This window comes from Solanum dulcamara, chromosome 11 (assembly GCF_947179165.1).
Source record: "Solanum dulcamara chromosome 11, daSolDulc1.2, whole genome shotgun sequence".
Taxonomy (NCBI): Eukaryota; Viridiplantae; Streptophyta; class Magnoliopsida; order Solanales; family Solanaceae; genus Solanum; species Solanum dulcamara.
The window spans coordinates 42,956,361-42,973,857 of NC_077247.1; the positions used below are offsets into that span (position 1 = coordinate 42,956,361).

Consider the following 17,497-nt stretch of genomic DNA (forward strand, 5'->3'; position numbering starts at 1 on the left):
TTGACTATCAAAATGATAAATTCAAATTAGCCGTTGAATCAAAAAAATAAATTATGTGTGAGAAGGATCAAATATATTCCTATTTGTGTCATTTTTTGATAAAAAACTTTTAAAAAATTAATTTAAAATTAATTTTTTTACTTAGAAGAAAAGGATATATGTGAGCCAATTGTATAACGGTAGAAGTATATATGAGCTATTTTCATAATAAATAGTATATCAATTCTACATAACAAAATTGAGGAAAATATCAAACCTTTTCCTTGAAAAAATAATACAACTCTACCGTCTTCATGGAGTGTGAACTATGGAATCGTAAATATTAAATAAAAAAACTAATTATTCCTATGGATGTACGGAGAGCCTTGTAAGAAATGATATTAATATATTGTTAAAAAGTGGGGAAAAAAAGAATATCTATCAAATGAACACTTTCCATGCCATTATAGAGATGGGAATTTCGTACAACTTTGGATATACTTGTGGGAAGTGTTCAAAAGGCTTTTAGTTGACAATTTAGTTTAATTTCAACCACAGAATATTTTAAAATTACAACCACATCGTGTTGATAACTCACACATGAGAGTAACAGATTACCAGTTTCCCAATAGTTTATTTTTATTGGAATAGGAACTCTTATTTAATTGGAATCATTTCATCACTGCTGTTAGCCCCACCTTAATTTTAATTTTACTCAATAGTCAAACGCAGACTATTATTTTTTTTAAATCCCACTTTCAGAAATCTAAACACTAAATAGGAGAGAACATTTATGTCCGTAATTTAGTATTTTTGTCATTTTCTTAGTAAAAAAAAACAATTTCTTAAAGGGTTTCATTTTTTTTAGCACAATCCTATTAAATTAAATCAGAGATTAGATAAGTCAGTCGAATTTGAACCAAATCCGTATTGGCAACTCTAGCCGATAGATATGATAGAACTAGAACTATTGGAAACTTTTCAAACTAGAGTAATTCCTTATATAAGCTTCATAAGTAAATATCAAAAAATTTGCTAAATACATAATACTGTTTCATCGAATAATTATTTTCTGTTGATAGGCTATCTCTATTTTATTAACAGAAAACTAAATTGTACTATACAATATACAACTACGTCTACATGTGTCTAATTTTGATTATATCTTAAAGATGACTTCTCATTATTCCCTTCTTCCTTTTTTGAATTGAGAGAATTCTTCGCCGAGACAGAAATAATAGGAAGATTTGACTTTCTCAAAAGAACTATTTGAAGAAAATCTTGCGACACTTCAAGATGCAAGACTGTAAGTCAATTTCTACCCTACTTCCTATTAATTTCAAGTTGTCCTCAATAATGAGTCCTAGCAATGAAGCAGAGAGGATGGAGATGTCTCGAATACCATATGCATCAACAGTAGGAAGTTTAATGTTCGTCATGGTATGTACAAGTCGATATATGGCTAATCCTGATAGAGAGCATTAGAATACTATTAAGAGAATCCTGAGATATGTCAAGGGTACCTCAGATGTTGCAATGTGTTATGGAGGATCAAACTTTACTGTTCAAGGTTATGTTGATTCAGATTATTCAGGTGATCTTGATAAAAGCAAGTCCACCACAGGTTATGTGTTTACTCTTGCTTGAGGAGCTATAAGTTGGGTTTCAAAAGTGCAATCTATCGTGGCTACATCTACGACGGAAGTTGAATATGTACAGATACACAAGCTAGCAAAGAGGCAATATGGATGCAGATGTTACTGGAGGAGCTCGGGCACAAACAAGAGAAGGTTGCTCTGTTTTGTGATAGTCAGAGCGCTTTGCATCTTGCAAAGAATCCGACATTTCTTGATCACTTTGTTCGTGAGAAGATGGAAGAAGGCAGTGTGGATATTCAGAAAATTCACACTAAATTGTACCTAAACGTATACAATATACAACTACGTCTACATGTGTCTAATTTTGATTTTATCTTAAAGATGACTTCTCATTATTCCCTTCTACCTTTTTTGAATTGAGAGAATTCTTCTACTCTGATGTCAACAGAATTTATTTTTTAGTTTTTCTGTTATACCAAAGTAATTTTTTAATTAAGAAATAAATTTATGCTTTTAAATATCACCAATGAATAGCTTTTTCTGAACAGTACACCTGCATTCCGAGAATCTATCTTTTTTAAAAAGAAAAAATCAATTTAAATGGTCCTCGATTATGGCAGTTGAGCTTGGAGATTTGTTTTCAAAATCATTGTGTTGTAGTGAATGAGATTGTTATTATCTTAACCAAAGATTTTGAATTCGAGCACTCATTAAGAAATACTTCTTAGAAAACTCTATCTCAAATGGGACCGTACTTGGCTGCAAATCCGAAATACTCAGACAATTGGAGAGAAAATCGTAAAACACAACTCCATTTTGTTAGCTTGAAAAGACCCTTATTATGTTTATTCCCAATTAATTGCTATAATTTCATATGTAGACTAGACCTAAATCCCATAGTGAAAAAGCCCAATTATAATATATTCCTTATTTTTTTTAAATTAAAGGAGCAGTCCGGTGCACTAAAGCTCCCGCTATGCGCGGGGTCCGGGGAAGGGCCTGACCACAAGGGTCTATTGTACGCAGCCTTGCATTGCATTTCTGCCAGAGGCTGTTTCCAAGGCTTGAACCCGTGACCTCCTGGTCACATGGCAGCAACTTTACCAGTTACTCCAAGGCTCCCCTTATTTTTTTTAAATTATCCGATTTTTTTTCTTTTTTTTCATATTTCTGATACATTACTTCTTTTGCTGATACATCAGGTTTTGGGTGTAGAATAATTAATACTGTTGAGTTATATATGGATAGTAACGTAATTTAAGTTAGGATTGGTTATTTCAATAAATTACCGTGCTAATTAAGGAAAATAATTCTTAAAAAAACGTAACAGTTATGAAGAGGAAGAAAAAGTCAAAAAATAGAGCATAACTGCGAACAAAAAATTCAATTCAAAATTCGATTGTCATCAAGCGAATCGAGATGAATATCGCGATACTACTGAGACATTCTGGAGTTTGGCAATCCAAGGTGAAACACTAAAGCTTGATACATGAGAATCTGATACATAAACAAGATGTATCAGAAATATTAAAGCTTGATACATGAAAATCTGTTTAAAAAACAAGATGTATAAGAATTATTAAAACTTGATACATGAGAATATGATACAAAAACAAGATGTATCAGAAGCACTAAAGCTTGATACATGAGATTCTGATACATAAACAATATGTATCAAAAGCATTAAAAAATGATATATGAGAATCTGATACATAAACAAGATGTATCAGAAGAAATCAAGTTTGATACATGAGAATATGATACAAAAATAAGATGTATCAGAAGCAGTAAGACTTGATAAATGAGAATCTGATACATAAACAAGATGAATAAGAAGCAGTCAAGTTTGATACATGAGAATATGATACATAAACTTTCATCTTATATTCGAGTTTGAAACATGAGAAAAACTTAAAAGTCTGCTAAATTGTTGAATAGCCAAAAAAAATATTTACTATTGGTGCAAAAACATAATTGTACATTCTACTATTACAAAAAAAATTAAAAAAAAACTCGACATCCATCGGTTCTCCTTGACTAGGAGAGATGAAATCTCTCTTAGATTTTTTTAGATCACCATTTTCGCTAATATAACCATCCTTAGCCTTTCGACAACCATAAATCCACAATAGTGTGACATATCTTGAACGGAAGAATTCAGCATGCAGTCCAGTAGTTGAAATAGAAATTCCATCACTAAGATATTCAGCAAAAATAGCCAAAAAAACACCACAATCCCTGCAAAAATATAAATACGATGTATCAGAAGCATTGACATGGAAAATGATTAAATATAACTTGAACTTGATATATAAACACGATGTATCAGAAGCATTAAAGCTTGATATATGAGAATCTGATACATAAACAAAATGTATCAGAATTAGTAAAGCTTGATACATGAGAATTCGATACAAAAACACGATGTATCAGAAACATTAAAGCTTGATACATGAGAATTCGATACAAAAACACAATGTATCAGAAGTATTAAAGCTTGATACATGAGAATCTGATACATAAACAAGATGTGTCAGAAGCAGTAAAGCTTGATACATGAGAATCCGATACAAAAACACGATGTATCAGAAACAGTAAATCTTCAGAAAAAATGACATTTTAAAAAAAAACACATCTTATATGAACTTATACCTTTGGGAGATTAGGGCGTGTTGTAACCTCCTATATCTTCTTGTTTGCTTCTTTGGGTGAATGTTGAACTAGAGATTTCGACTTCAATTTCTCACGTGGCTTATCCATCACTGCTGGATCGTTACGATGTTTGGATCTAACCTCGTCGTAACCTTCCCAAGATGAATCAGAACTCGATGAAACAAGAATTCCTTGTTTTTTATTCAACTGTGTGAGACAGACACTAAAAGAAGGAGTGGATTTCATATGTATCAGTGAAGAATATGAGTAAAAAAACACAAAAAATTATAGAAGAAAGCAGAGGAAATCAAAGGAGGTGAGAATGAAATGAGATTCCAGATAAGGAAAAACTTGAATATACCTTAGTTAGAATCTTGAAATTGAGTAATATATGTACAAAAATTCAAAATCCAAAAATTGACGAAGCGGAGCTTGAAATTAGGCGTGAATTTAGGATAGTTGAGTGAAGTAAAATGTGATGTATCTGTGAGATGGGGAGAAAATTAAAAAAGAGGGATTTTTGATATTTTTTCATATGGTAGGAAATATTAGTAAATATGGTATTATAATATGTGTAAATAGGTAATTTTCCCATTTCATATCTGATACTCCTATCTCAATTCCCGTGACACAAATTTTAATTGTAAATTCGTGCATGTATTCTTTAAGTTTTTTTTTTAAAAAAATATACATATTTGAAAACTACGTAAAAAGTATTGTATGCCATAATAATCGATAATTTTTTTTAAAAATATAAAATTATAATGAAACAAAAATTTATTTGAATCTCAAAATTTAGAAAAGGCTACATAAATTAAGTAACTATCACCGTTTTGTCCCACAACATTATAACGTACCATTACCAAATTACGCCAATGAAAGAAATTAAACTGCAGGATTAAGAAGTACTACTTCATCTCTCATAAAAAAAAAATGGTACTAATTGTTTAAAAGCCTTGCACCTGGCTAATATTCTGAAAAATACTGTTATGATTTTATTAACTAAGCAGATTCTTGGATTTTAATTTTTTCATATATAATTGTCTTAAAATGCTCATTTGTACGCATTTCCTTCACTCCCCTCTTTTTTTTTTTCTTTTAAAAAATAAAATAAAACATGAAATGTTGTATTTTGTAAATTCCACATAGGATAAGAAAAATAGAAAGTCAACTTCAAGCTCGTTTAAAACACGTGCCTTTGTACTGCAACAACGCTTAAAAAATTACGTCACTAATCAAAACCACACTTTTTGCCAGGTACATACACATGCCTGCCCTTATATGGTATAATACAGAACAAGCTAAGTGTAAATAAATTAATAGCCTCTTGTACGTTCATATTTTTTCCAACCACTTGTACATTATTTAAGGATTTATAAAGCTCATAATAATGATAAATATTGTGTAGCTAGGTTCAAGATCTAATTTTAGACTTCAATTGTAATTTTGATTTTTCTTTACTTTTATTTAAAAAGGGAACAAAAACCAATTCATCACTATATAGCTGTTGGTACATGATATACAATTATACATATCAAATCATTCAATGCTATATCCATCTTATTTAATATTGTGATTTGCTTAAAACGAATTATTTTTTGCTTTTCTAATATAGCTTAACATCTAAGTGTATATATATAAGTATCTCCCAGATATCATAACTCATAACCACAAACAAACATATTTTTACTCAGAAAATTATCTCTGTATTTGCAAAATGACAAATTATATTTTCAAAAACATCGCCATCTTCTTCATTGTCATCTCGATTTTGGTCCCTAAAGTTTTATCAGTAGTAGAAGATTGTGGAGCAGAAGAAGACAATGCATGTGTCGACAAATCGAAAGCTTTACCCTTAAAAATCATAGCTATAGTCTCGATATTAATCACTAGCATGATCGGAGTATGTCTTCCATTGGTCACGCGTTCTATCCCAGCCCTAAGCCCGGAACGAAGCCTTTTTGTGATTGTCAAGGCATTTGCTGCCGGAATTATCTTAGCAACGGGGTTTATGCACGTCCTACCGGACTCATTCGACATGTTGTCGTCAAGTTGCCTTAAGGAGAACCCGTGGCATAAGTTCCCCTTTACTGGATTTGTGGCTATGTTGTCCGCTATAGTTACAATGGCTATTGACTCTATAGCAACTAGTTTGTATAGCAAAAAACATAAAGCTGGTGTGGTTAATCCAGAAATTGGTCAGGTTCAAGGTGGTGGTGATCAAGAAATGGGTGTGCTGAATGCTGTTCATTCACATCATCACCATGGATCCTTTTCGACTAAAGATGGTGTTGAAGGCAAAAAACTACTACGATACAGAGTCATTGCCATGGTTAGTTTTATTTATCTTCTATTAGTTTGGTCATTCATTTTCTTAAAGGGTTTAATTTCTGACACTATCAGATCACATAAATAATAATTACATGTAATTGTCCATATATAATGAAATTGATTGCTAGTACGAAGCATATTACTGACACTTGTCATATTTAAAATTTAAAAGTCTAAGTTAAATCAATTTAACATCATATTTTAAATTTATTTTTCATTGAAATCTTGTAAACTATATTTGAGAAAATAATGTTGAGTAAAAGATTTGTATTTGGCAAATAAAATTACACCAGAAATGGAAGGAAAATGAAGAGAAAAGAAGGTATAGCATAGCAGTATTTATAAAATATTTTAGAATATTTTCTGTCTAAAAGAAAGTTAGTCTCTTTTTCTTTCTTAATATTTTGACATTTTGTTGCTCCTTAACCCATTTTTTAGGCTTTCTCTCTCTTTTTTTCTTTTTATGTCAGGTTATAAAAAAACGGAGAGTATTCAGCTTAAAAATAAGGGCAGTGATATTATATATAGAGATGTAAAATATTATATCATGAAAATAATGATATTATTGAGGAGTCAAAATTTGTGGAAGGTGATATTTTTCTTACCAAAATTGATGAGTTTTTTTCTTTTCTAACTTGTTCTTTAATTATGGTTAAAAGTCTTGTTAAAATTTGTGGAAGGTGATATTTTTCTTACCAAAAATGATTTAAATTATAAATATGACAAGTGTCACTCATCTAAATATGCACTTGAGAAAATGGAGAAAAGATATAGTGGAAAGGAGTCAAATCCGCATATTACTACTTCTTACTATTAGAAATTCAAATTTATGGATATTATCGGTGTATATAAATTATCTGAAATTGAGACCTTTTTTGCTGTGAATCATGCAAAATTTATATTATAAAACATGATTCTTTTAATCTATTTTCATCAAAATAGCTCGCTGAAAAAATATATGATAAAAAAGTTATTCTAATTAAAATATATGAAATAACCATTAAACATTTTTTCCTTTTCTTACTAATACAATCAAAATATACATGGAGTTAATGAATGAAAATTTTTGGTGAGAAATTTCTATGGTAAAACAATGATTTTTTTAGTAACAAGTAAAGAGGGGGTGGGTGAGTTGTCTCGACATAAGGATCTGTACAATAAATTATCTTGCATGCATTCATTATTTTATTGAGAAGAAACAATTCAATAAGGTCAAAGTCAAGCAATCTCTATTATTGTGTACTTTGCCTGATCGGATAGTGATTCAGGTTGATTTGTTTAAGTATTACTACTAAAATCCTATTATATACACATCATTTTGTCCCTTTGACTAAGTTTATTGTTTTTTGATCGCTAATATCGATCGGTTTATCAATATTGACTGAAGTTAAAAATTAATATAAGATTATATTAATTAATGAAGGGGGGATTTTTTTATATATCTTCATTGAAGAGAGTACTTCTTTTTCTTTTCTGCTTGCCTCATACTTGGGAAATGATTAAATAAATAATCTTATCTCTTACTCTTTTATTTTGAAGTCCAATTTGAGAGGAATTTGAAAAAGTCGATCGATAGGCAAGTTGTCAACTCATATACCCGCCATTTCTAAATAACCTTAAAACAAAAATCCAAAATATTGGTGTTATTCATTAGTAGCAATTTATACTTGTTTTAACTTCTTATTTATTCTAAATCAAATATATAATATATTGATAAATTATACTTAGTCAAGTAAAATCATCACAAAAAAACGTAACATTTTTTTGCAGGTGTTAGAGCTGGGAATCATCGTTCATTCAATAGTGATAGGGATTTCACTTGGTGCTTCAAACAATACATGCACAATTAAGGGACTTGTTGCTGCACTTTGCTTTCATCAAATGTTTGAAGGAATGGGACTTGGTGGTTGCATTCTCCAGGCAAGTTTTCATTATTTTCGAAGAAATAGTACTTTATTGACAAATATATCGATTATATTGTTAATATAACGTAATACTTTTATCCTTTTTTTTTTAATCCAGGCTGAGTACAAGTTCATGAAGAAGACACTTATGGCATTTTTCTTCGCAGTAACAACTCCATTTGGTATAGCACTTGGTATAGCACTGTCAACTACTTATGAGGAAAATAGCCCACGGGCGTTAATAACCGTTGGATTGCTCAATGCATCATCTGCTGGCCTTTTGATTTATATGGCTTTGGTTGATCTTCTTGCTGCTGATTTTATGGGTGACAAATTACAAGAAAGTGTGAAGCTACAAATCAAGTCATACATGGCCGTTCTACTAGGTGCCGGTGGAATGTCTCTCATGGCCAAATGGGCCTAGTTTTGTTTTAACTAATTAAATTTGTGATATCCCTCCCTTCTTCAATTGCAAAATTGTACTTGTGTATCCTTTTAAATTTCGTGACTGAATTTGAATTGCAAAATATTCCATATAATTTGCCTAACTTTGTTGTTCCTTACTTATTTTCCGCAAGTTCTTACTTTGGAGAGACATGTTATAAATTTAAATCAATGATTGAGATTTAATAAATTAAAGATAAGCTTTAATCATAATTAAAATAATAGATATTTTATATATATAAAAAAAAAAAGGGCAGCCCGGTGCACTTAAGCTCCCGCTATGCACAGGGTCCGGGGAAGGGCCCGACCACAAGGGTCTGTTGTACGCAGCCTTACCTTGCATTTCTGCCAGAGGCTGTTTCCAAGGCTTGAACCCGTGACCTCCTGGTCACATGGCAGCAACTTTACCAGTTACTCCAAGGCTCCCCTTCCGATATTTTATATATATACTTCAAAAATATAAGACAATACCACGAAAAAAAGTTCCATTGTGGTATGGACTCCTTATAAGGCCTGACAACCACTAAATTTATTCTTTTTTCTTTTTAGATTCTCCAACGTCATTTGTTGGAGATTATGTAAATCGATTGAATAATTTCAGTCTTCTAATGAAAAATTCAAATCCATTGCCGTTTTCTGTTTATTGGTGTTTTGGGAAAATTAAGTATGTTGGATTAAAATGAGTTTCAAAGTGGGAACTCCAACCCTTCGATTGTAGAGAAATAAGAAGTAGAAATTAATCAAACAATGATGTAACATGAGAAAATAAGTTTAGAGAAAATATTGAATTGAATAATTTGTAATTCAAATCACACAAACGTGTCTTTGAGTCAGCAATAACAACCACAGTAAAACAAAATTAAAAAATTAACCGATTCTCAAGGTGGAAGGTAGACATTATTCACGTACATTTTTTATATACATTTTTGGAACATTTACCTCAAACTTGAACACAACAAGAAACTTGTTCTTGATCCAAATTTAAAACATCAATCTTTCATCGTTAAGACGCGACAAGTAAACAACACCATAACGACATCTTGAGGGGAACCACACTTTTTTTCCAGATCACTTTTCAATAGAAAACAAAACATGAATGGAAAACAACCCATTTTGATCTCAACACCTATGAAAAATTAAATTTCATCAGGTTCGGATCTATCAACACATATAGAAAGATTTATTTCTTAGTCGGAAGGTTTGAGGTGTTACGATAAACAAAACAATCTCTGCGTTGACTCAAATTTATACTGAAAAAGAAATAATAAGACAAACTCTTATGCACTGATATTAAATATTTCAGTAATAACGGAACGGATCGTTACACTCTACCTGATACTTCTCATTGCTTCCTATTGAACAAGTTGGGTTTTTGTTTCTCCTTTGTTATTTAAGATAGCTAATAATTAGGAGATAGTTGAGTCAGTTTTCCTTTTTTTAGTTTTACTTCTTCCATGTAAATAGTAGTTTTGTTATTTACGATAACTAATAATTAGGAGATAGTTGGGTAGTTCACCTTTTCCACTTTTACTTCCGAGTAAATACTAATTTGTTAATAGCTAATAATTAGGATAGTTGGGTAGTTTGTTGTTATTATTTTTTTGCTACGAAATATTCAGAACAATCTTTTTTTCTTATTATATTTTGATATGTTTCATATTCTTACTCAAAACTTACCTCTATATTTGTAGAATGATAAATTATAATTTCAATCACATCGCCATCTTCTTCGTTCTCATCTCAATTTTCGCTCCTCGAGTTTTATCAGCAGTAGAAGATTGTGGAGCAGAAGAAGACAATGCATGTGTCAACAAATCCAAAGCTTTACCCTTAAAAATCATAGCTATAGTCTCGATATTAATCACTAGCATGATCGGAGTATGTCTTCCACTGGTCACGCGTTCTATCCCAGCCCTAAGCCCGGAACGAAGCCTTTTTGTGATGGTTAAGGCATTTGCTGCCGGAATTATCCTAGCAACGGGGTTTATGCACGTCCTACCGGACTCATTCGACATGTTGTCGTCAAGTTGCCTTAAGGAGAACCCGTGGCATAAGTTTCCCTTTACTGGATTTGTGGCTATGTTGTCCGCTATAGTAACGATGGGTATTGACTCTATAGCTACTAGTTTGTATAGCCAGAAACATCAAGGTGATGTTGATCAGGAAATGGGTGCAGTAAATGATGGACATTCACATGGTGTTGATGACGCAAAACTACTAAGATACAGAGTGATTGCCATGGTGAGTTTTATTTATTTTCTATTCATTTGGTCATTCATTTTCATTAAGAGTTTAACTTCTCACACTATCACGTCACATAAATGATAATTATATGTAACTGTCTATAAATAATGAAAAATAAAAAAGTTGGGGATAAGGGAAGGGGAAGGGGAAATTAACGAGGGAATTATTGTTGGGTATAGTAAGAATAAATGAGAAATTAAGGGAATATGAATGTTTCCATATGCTTTGGTGAAAAGTATTTCTGCTTCATTGGTGGTGAAAAGAGAAGTTCAACTATTTAAATAAAAAAACACTTTTATTTGTAGTCAAAAGGGTTGGAAATAGGGACCCCTCGTGTCATCACTCGTATCCGATTTAAAATTCTCGCACTTTCTTCAGTGACTGTTTTGAAAGGTTTCAAACTTTAAGAAACATGTGTTTCGTGGCTATAAATACATTTGATTGAGTGATTAGTTGTTACCATGATTTTAGAAATTCTAGCGTTCTTTAGAGTAAGATTGTTCTATTCTGGGAGGATATATTTTATTAACCGCAGGTACTTTAGGGGAATAATTTTCTTAAGGACACACTGTCGATTCAACTGGCTTGATTTTCTTTCTTTAGAAAAATATTTTCGATACTGTTTCTGATCTATTTCAGATTCTATTTTCCTTACTGGTTTTAACTTTATGGTTTTGAAAATATTCTTGAAACTTTGTCGTTTCTTACGAAGTTCTACAAAGTTGTTGTTATAAGTATTTTACTAATACAAATTAGATAAGAATTACGAGGTAGGGAATCAAATCCTCACGAACAAAGTAAAAGTTCAGATAGCCAACAAATTGAGCTACTAAGATTTCCCAAGCATATTACTACTACTTACAAGAAGTTAAATTTGTGTATAATAACAATTTATATAAGTAAGGTGAAGTAGAGGTTTTTACAACGCAAATCAATGAAAAATTTGTATTATAAAATATAATGTTTCCATTTCATTTCCACCAAATAAACTCTATTGGAAAAATGCATGGTGAAAGACATATTCTTATTAAAATACTGAGAATAACCACTGAATATTTTTTCTTTTCTCATTGATTTAATCAAAATATCTATAAAAATAATCACGAAATATTTTAAATGGAAAATTTTAATGAAAAAATTGTGATTTTTAATTAGTGAGAAGATGAGGTTGGGTGAATTCTCTTCAGTTATTGGTATGGATCCGTACAATAAATAATCTTGCACTTGTGTACTTTGATCATAGTGACGCAAGTCGATTTATTTATGTATTAACGACAATCCTAATATATTCATATCATTTTGTCCCTTTGACAAATTTATTATTACTTTTTCGATCGCTAATCGATACGTTCATCAATATTGATTGAACTTAAAAATTAATATAAGATTATATATTAATTAATCCGCGGAGAGTTATTTTGTATATCATCATTGAAGAGAGGTCTTCTTTTTCATTTCTGCTTGCCTCATACTTAGGAAAGGATTAAATAAATAACCTTATCTCTTATTCTTTTATTTTGAAGTCCAATTTTAGAGGAATTGAAAAAGTCAATGGGCAAGTGTGGATGTACCCGCCATTTCTAAATAGCCTAAAACTAAAATATAAAAAAATACTCCACATTGGCGTTATTCATTTCTAGCAATTAATAGTGTTATTACGAAATTTTTATGATTTAACAAATTTTGAGATGAGATTTAATTCGGCACCTATCCCTTGTGAGAAATATTCAAAAAAGGAGAAAAAAGACAGTTACAAAAAGTACACTGCAAGTTGTTGGCGCGCATCGTTTGGCAGAGTGGCAGCTCTTCAGCCAATCACATTGCTCCAAAGGTTATGTCCATCAATATATGTCTCTTCTACATGGACATAACATAGTTTTTTGTATTTTACTGATTCTCACAACTTAAAAGACAAAAGCGGCTCTCTCAATAAATATCTTCTCGAAGAACAACAAGGAACTTGATAGAGTTATTAATGTTCTTGTTGTTTTAAGGTTTATATTTCAGTGATTATCATTGTACATCTATTTCTAAGCTATAAAGGAATTAGATCAGTAAGTATCATCATTTAGAGATATAGCTAGAATTAGCTATGGTGAGTTCTTGAAGTCTAGATTGAGTAGAGTTGGTTGATTTAGTGGACAGTAGAGATATTGCTTTGGACCTGTTAGTAACAAAGTTGTTATAGTGAGGGGGAAGGAATTAAGAGCTTAATCCCTAGATTGCAAGAGCTTCTAATCTAAATCTTTGTTCCTTTAATGATAATGGAGTTGAGTTCATGAAATCTTGTGAGATAGGTTGTCGTTTTCTCCTCCCTTGAACAAGGAGGTTTCCACATAAACTCCTTGTGTTATTTATTTTAACGTATTTACTTTTTGTACTGTTCTTATTGAGTCAAGGGACCTAATCCGTTGACATGTTGTAGACGGATACATTCTATCAAATAGTACTTGGTCTTAACTTCTTATTTATTCTAAATCAAATACATAATATATCGATAAGTTACCTAGTAAACTATAATCATCACAAAAAAACATTAACGTTTTTGCAGATGTTAGAGCTGGGAATCATAGTTCACTCAATAGTGATAGGGATTTCACTTGGTGCTTCAAACAATACATGCACAATTAAGGGACTTGTTGCTGCACTTTGCTTTCATCAAATGTTTGAAGGAATGGGACTTGGTGGTTGCATTCTCCAGGCAAGTTTTCATTATTTTCGAAGAAATAGTACTTTATTGACAAATATATCAATCATTAATTAAATATATTTTTTCATTACTTCATATTTTTGAAATCACGTAATAATTTTATTCATTTTTTTTATCCAGGCTGAGTACAAGCTCCTGAAGAATGCACTAATGGCATTTTTCTTTGCAGTAACAACCCCATTTGGTATAGCACTTGGTATAGTATTGTCAACTACTTATGAAGAAAATAGCCCTCGTGCTTTAATAACTGTGGGCTTGTTGAACGCCTCATCTGCTGGCCTTTTGATTTACATGGCTTTGGTGGATCTTCTTGCTGCTGATTTTATGGGTGACAAATTACAAGAAAGTGTGAAGCTACAAATCAAGTCATACATGGCCGTTCTACTAGGTGCCGGTGGAATGTCTCTCATGGCCAAATGGGCCTAGTTTTGTTTTGACAAATTAACTTTGTGAAATCCCTTCTTCCTTCAATTGAAAAATTGCACTACTAAAAACTTCCTAAAAAGCGACTGGCCCAAGCGATGGATTGCGTCGTTTTTTAAAAAGCTTTACAGTCATTTCCGTCGCTTTTCAACTTCCAACGAGTTGCATCCAATGGCAGACCCAGGAATTTTATGAAGGGGGTGCAAAAAAAATTAAACACGCTAATCAAAAAAAAAAGTGCTTGATTGGATTCGAACCAGCGAGCTGAGACAAGCTAAGTCAAAATATTAAACCCCATTTGCAACTGAGCTAGTCCTTTGGCTTATGCTCAAGGGGTTCAATGTTAAATATATACACATAAATTAAAAATTTTATCTTATATATACAGTGTAATCTTTTAATGAAGAGAGTTTGGATGAACCCCTGAACTGCACGTGGGTCTGCCCCTAGTTGCATCGCTCTGAAATGATGGACAAGTCCTTTTTTCCAATTTCTTTAAAGAAGATTTTCTTAAAATTAACATTGTCCGTCACTTTTTTCTTTATCACTTATTAGACATAAGAAGAATTAACTTGATTTAGAGGGCTGTGATCGATACTTGATGAGCTCACCTCATCAAGTGTCCCTTATGCGATTTGTCTTATCATATTTATAGACATCAAAATTATATTTGATGGGCCCGTAAAAATTTACATTGAATTCTCAATTCAAGACACATTGGACCAAGTCAACATTGTGTGTTGATAAATTTAGATGAATTATAATCTAACTACATATGGACCGATTAAATTAGACTTTTATACATGTACCGAGAATAAATTGGGGTCTATATGCTTTTTAAACTGTTAATAATATTGTGACGTATGATATATTTTTATGTTATTTTTAAATATATAAATTTTATTTTAAGAAGGTTAAAGACTTATATATACTATAAGATATATTGATTTTGCCATCGACAAATGTCTGACTTTGAGTATGAAAAGCTCTAAATAGACATATTGTAATATTATTAATTAAGGAACAAATTAAAAAGTAAAGATATATTTTATAGAATATTTTGCAACTCACAATAAGTCATGAAATTTAAAAAGATAGCAAATTAGAATTTCAAAAGTAGGTAAAAGGAAGGGATGTTTACACACTCATTGCTGAAAACAAATTTAGGCCCAAATGGCCATGACTGACATTCCACCAGCACCAAGAAGAACAGCCATGTAAGACTTAATTTGTAGCTTCACACTGCCTTGTAATTTGTCGCCCATAAAATCAGCAGCAAGAAGATCAACCAAAGCCATATAGATTAGAAGGCCAGCAGATGATGCATTGAGCAATCCAACGGTTATTAACGCCTGTGGACTGTTTTCTTCATAAGTAGTTGACAATGCTATTCCAAGTGCTATACCAAATGGAGTTGTTACTGCGAAGAAAAACGCCATTATTGCCTTCTTCAAAAACTTGTACTCAGCCTGGATAGAACAAGACTAGAATTAGACAATGTAATAAGGAAATATATTAACAAAATAGTCGATACTTTTGTTAATAATTATTAAGGTATACTTGCCTGGAGGATGCAACCACCAAGTCCCATTCCTTCAAACATTTGATGAAAGCAAAGTGCAGCGACGAGTCCTTTAATTGTGCACGTATTGCTTGACGCACCTAGAGATAGCCCTATCACTATTGAGTGAACAATAATTCCCAGCTCTAACACCTGCAAAAACGTTTTTTTTGGTTTAAAATTAATGGATACAAATTTTCAATAAACGAATACTTATAAAATTTATTGTAGCTATAAAATAAAATCATTAAGGGTAATGCATGTTTAAAGTTAAATTATTTGTAATCGTAGAAAAGTAAGTACGTAATTCTTTTTGAACAGACTAAAAGATAAAGTGTATGTGTCATATAACATAATAGAGAAGAAAACTTACCATGGCAATTACTCTGTATCGTAGTAGTTTTTTGCCATCAACTCCATCTTTAGTCGAAAGGGATCCATGGTGATGATGGGAATGAACATGATTTCCAGCCACAGACATTTCTTCATCACCTTCTGGATTAACCACACCAGCTTTATGTTTTTTGCTATACAAACTAGTTGCTATAGAGTCAATAGCCATTGTAACTATAGCGGACAACATAGCCACAAATCCAGTAAAGGGGAACTTATGCCACGGGTTCTCCTTAAGGCAACTGGACGACAACATGTCGAATGAGTCCGGTAGGACGTGCATAAACCCCGTTGCTAAGATAATTCCGGCAGCAAATGCCTTGACAATCACAAAAAGGCTTCGTTCCGGGCTTAGGGCTGGGATAGAACGCGTGACCAATGGAAGACATACTCCGATCATGCTAGTGATTAATATCGAGACTATAGCTATGATTTTTAAGGGTAAAGCTTTCGATTTGTTGACACATGCATTGTCTTCTTCTGCTCCACAATCTTCTACTACTGATAAAACTTTAGGGACCAAAATCGAGAGGACAATGAAGAAGATGGCGATGTTTTTGAAAATATAATTTGTCATTCTGCAAATACAGAGATAATTTTCTGAGTAAGAATATGTTTTTTGTTTGTGGTTATGAGTTATCATATCTGGGAGATACTATATATACTTGGAATTTTGCTATTCCGTGTGCTAGCTAGGATTTAAAATATATTAAATTCAGTATCCAAACATAACATAGGGTGAGCTAAATAATAATTGATGGTTGTTTCATTAAAAAAAAAGGTTGGAAAACACATTGAAGGCTAATACTATTTCACCCAAATTAAAGCTGACATGAAAATGGCTGAAATCAACGAAAATAAACATAATATTTTAAGAATATACAAATAGAAGTAAACGCTTTAGTATTACTCCATAATCCATTTTATAGCAAAAAGGCATGAAGTGGGCCTAAATGTTTAATAAACATACATACACGTGGACTTTATACTTACAAGTACGGAAAATGTACATCCAAAATGACAAAGGGTGTGTTTTAAACGAGTACTGAATAAGAAGGCACGTGTTCTTTGTAGTTTCCTATCCTACGTGGATTTTACAAAATATATCCGTTTTACGACTTAATATTCAAAGAATTAATTTAAATAGTGACTCATCAAACAACTTAATTTAGAAATATATAGTTGGTGGATGTATGTGTATAGTTGAATATAATCAATGTATAATTTATGTATATCGATTGAAAAAAAAAAAAAAATC

The 17,497-nt window shown here is 31.7% G+C and overlaps 3 protein-coding genes across 3 annotated transcripts; 2 read left to right on the forward strand and 1 right to left on the reverse strand.

Moving 5' to 3' along the window:
- The first annotated feature begins 5,864 nt into the window (after positions 1–5,864).
- LOC129874128 (probable zinc transporter 10) lies at positions 5,865–8,995 on the forward strand. The gene is made up of 3 exons (XM_055949364.1): positions 5,865–6,561; positions 8,331–8,480; positions 8,583–8,995. The coding sequence occupies exons 1-3, from the start codon at positions 5,947–5,949 to the stop codon at positions 8,886–8,888; spliced, it is 1,071 nt and encodes a 356-aa protein (XP_055805339.1). The 5' UTR covers positions 5,865–5,946; the 3' UTR covers positions 8,889–8,995.
- A 1,605-nt stretch (positions 8,996–10,600) lies between these two features.
- Positions 10,601–14,341, forward strand: LOC129874393 (fe(2+) transport protein 1-like). The gene is made up of 3 exons (XM_055949675.1): positions 10,601–11,149; positions 13,704–13,853; positions 13,983–14,341. The coding sequence occupies exons 1-3, from the start codon at positions 10,601–10,603 to the stop codon at positions 14,286–14,288; spliced, it is 1,005 nt and encodes a 334-aa protein (XP_055805650.1). The 3' UTR covers positions 14,289–14,341.
- Positions 14,342–15,448: 1,107 nt separating this feature from the next.
- Positions 15,449–16,845, reverse strand: LOC129874386 (fe(2+) transport protein 1-like). The gene is made up of 3 exons (XM_055949670.1): positions 16,220–16,845; positions 15,850–15,999; positions 15,449–15,754 (listed from the first exon to the last, which is right to left on the reverse strand). Exons 1-3 carry the CDS (start codon positions 16,814–16,816, stop codon positions 15,449–15,451), a joined length of 1,053 nt encoding a protein of 350 aa, XP_055805645.1. The 5' UTR covers positions 16,817–16,845.
- Positions 16,846–17,497: the final 652 nt, after the last annotated feature.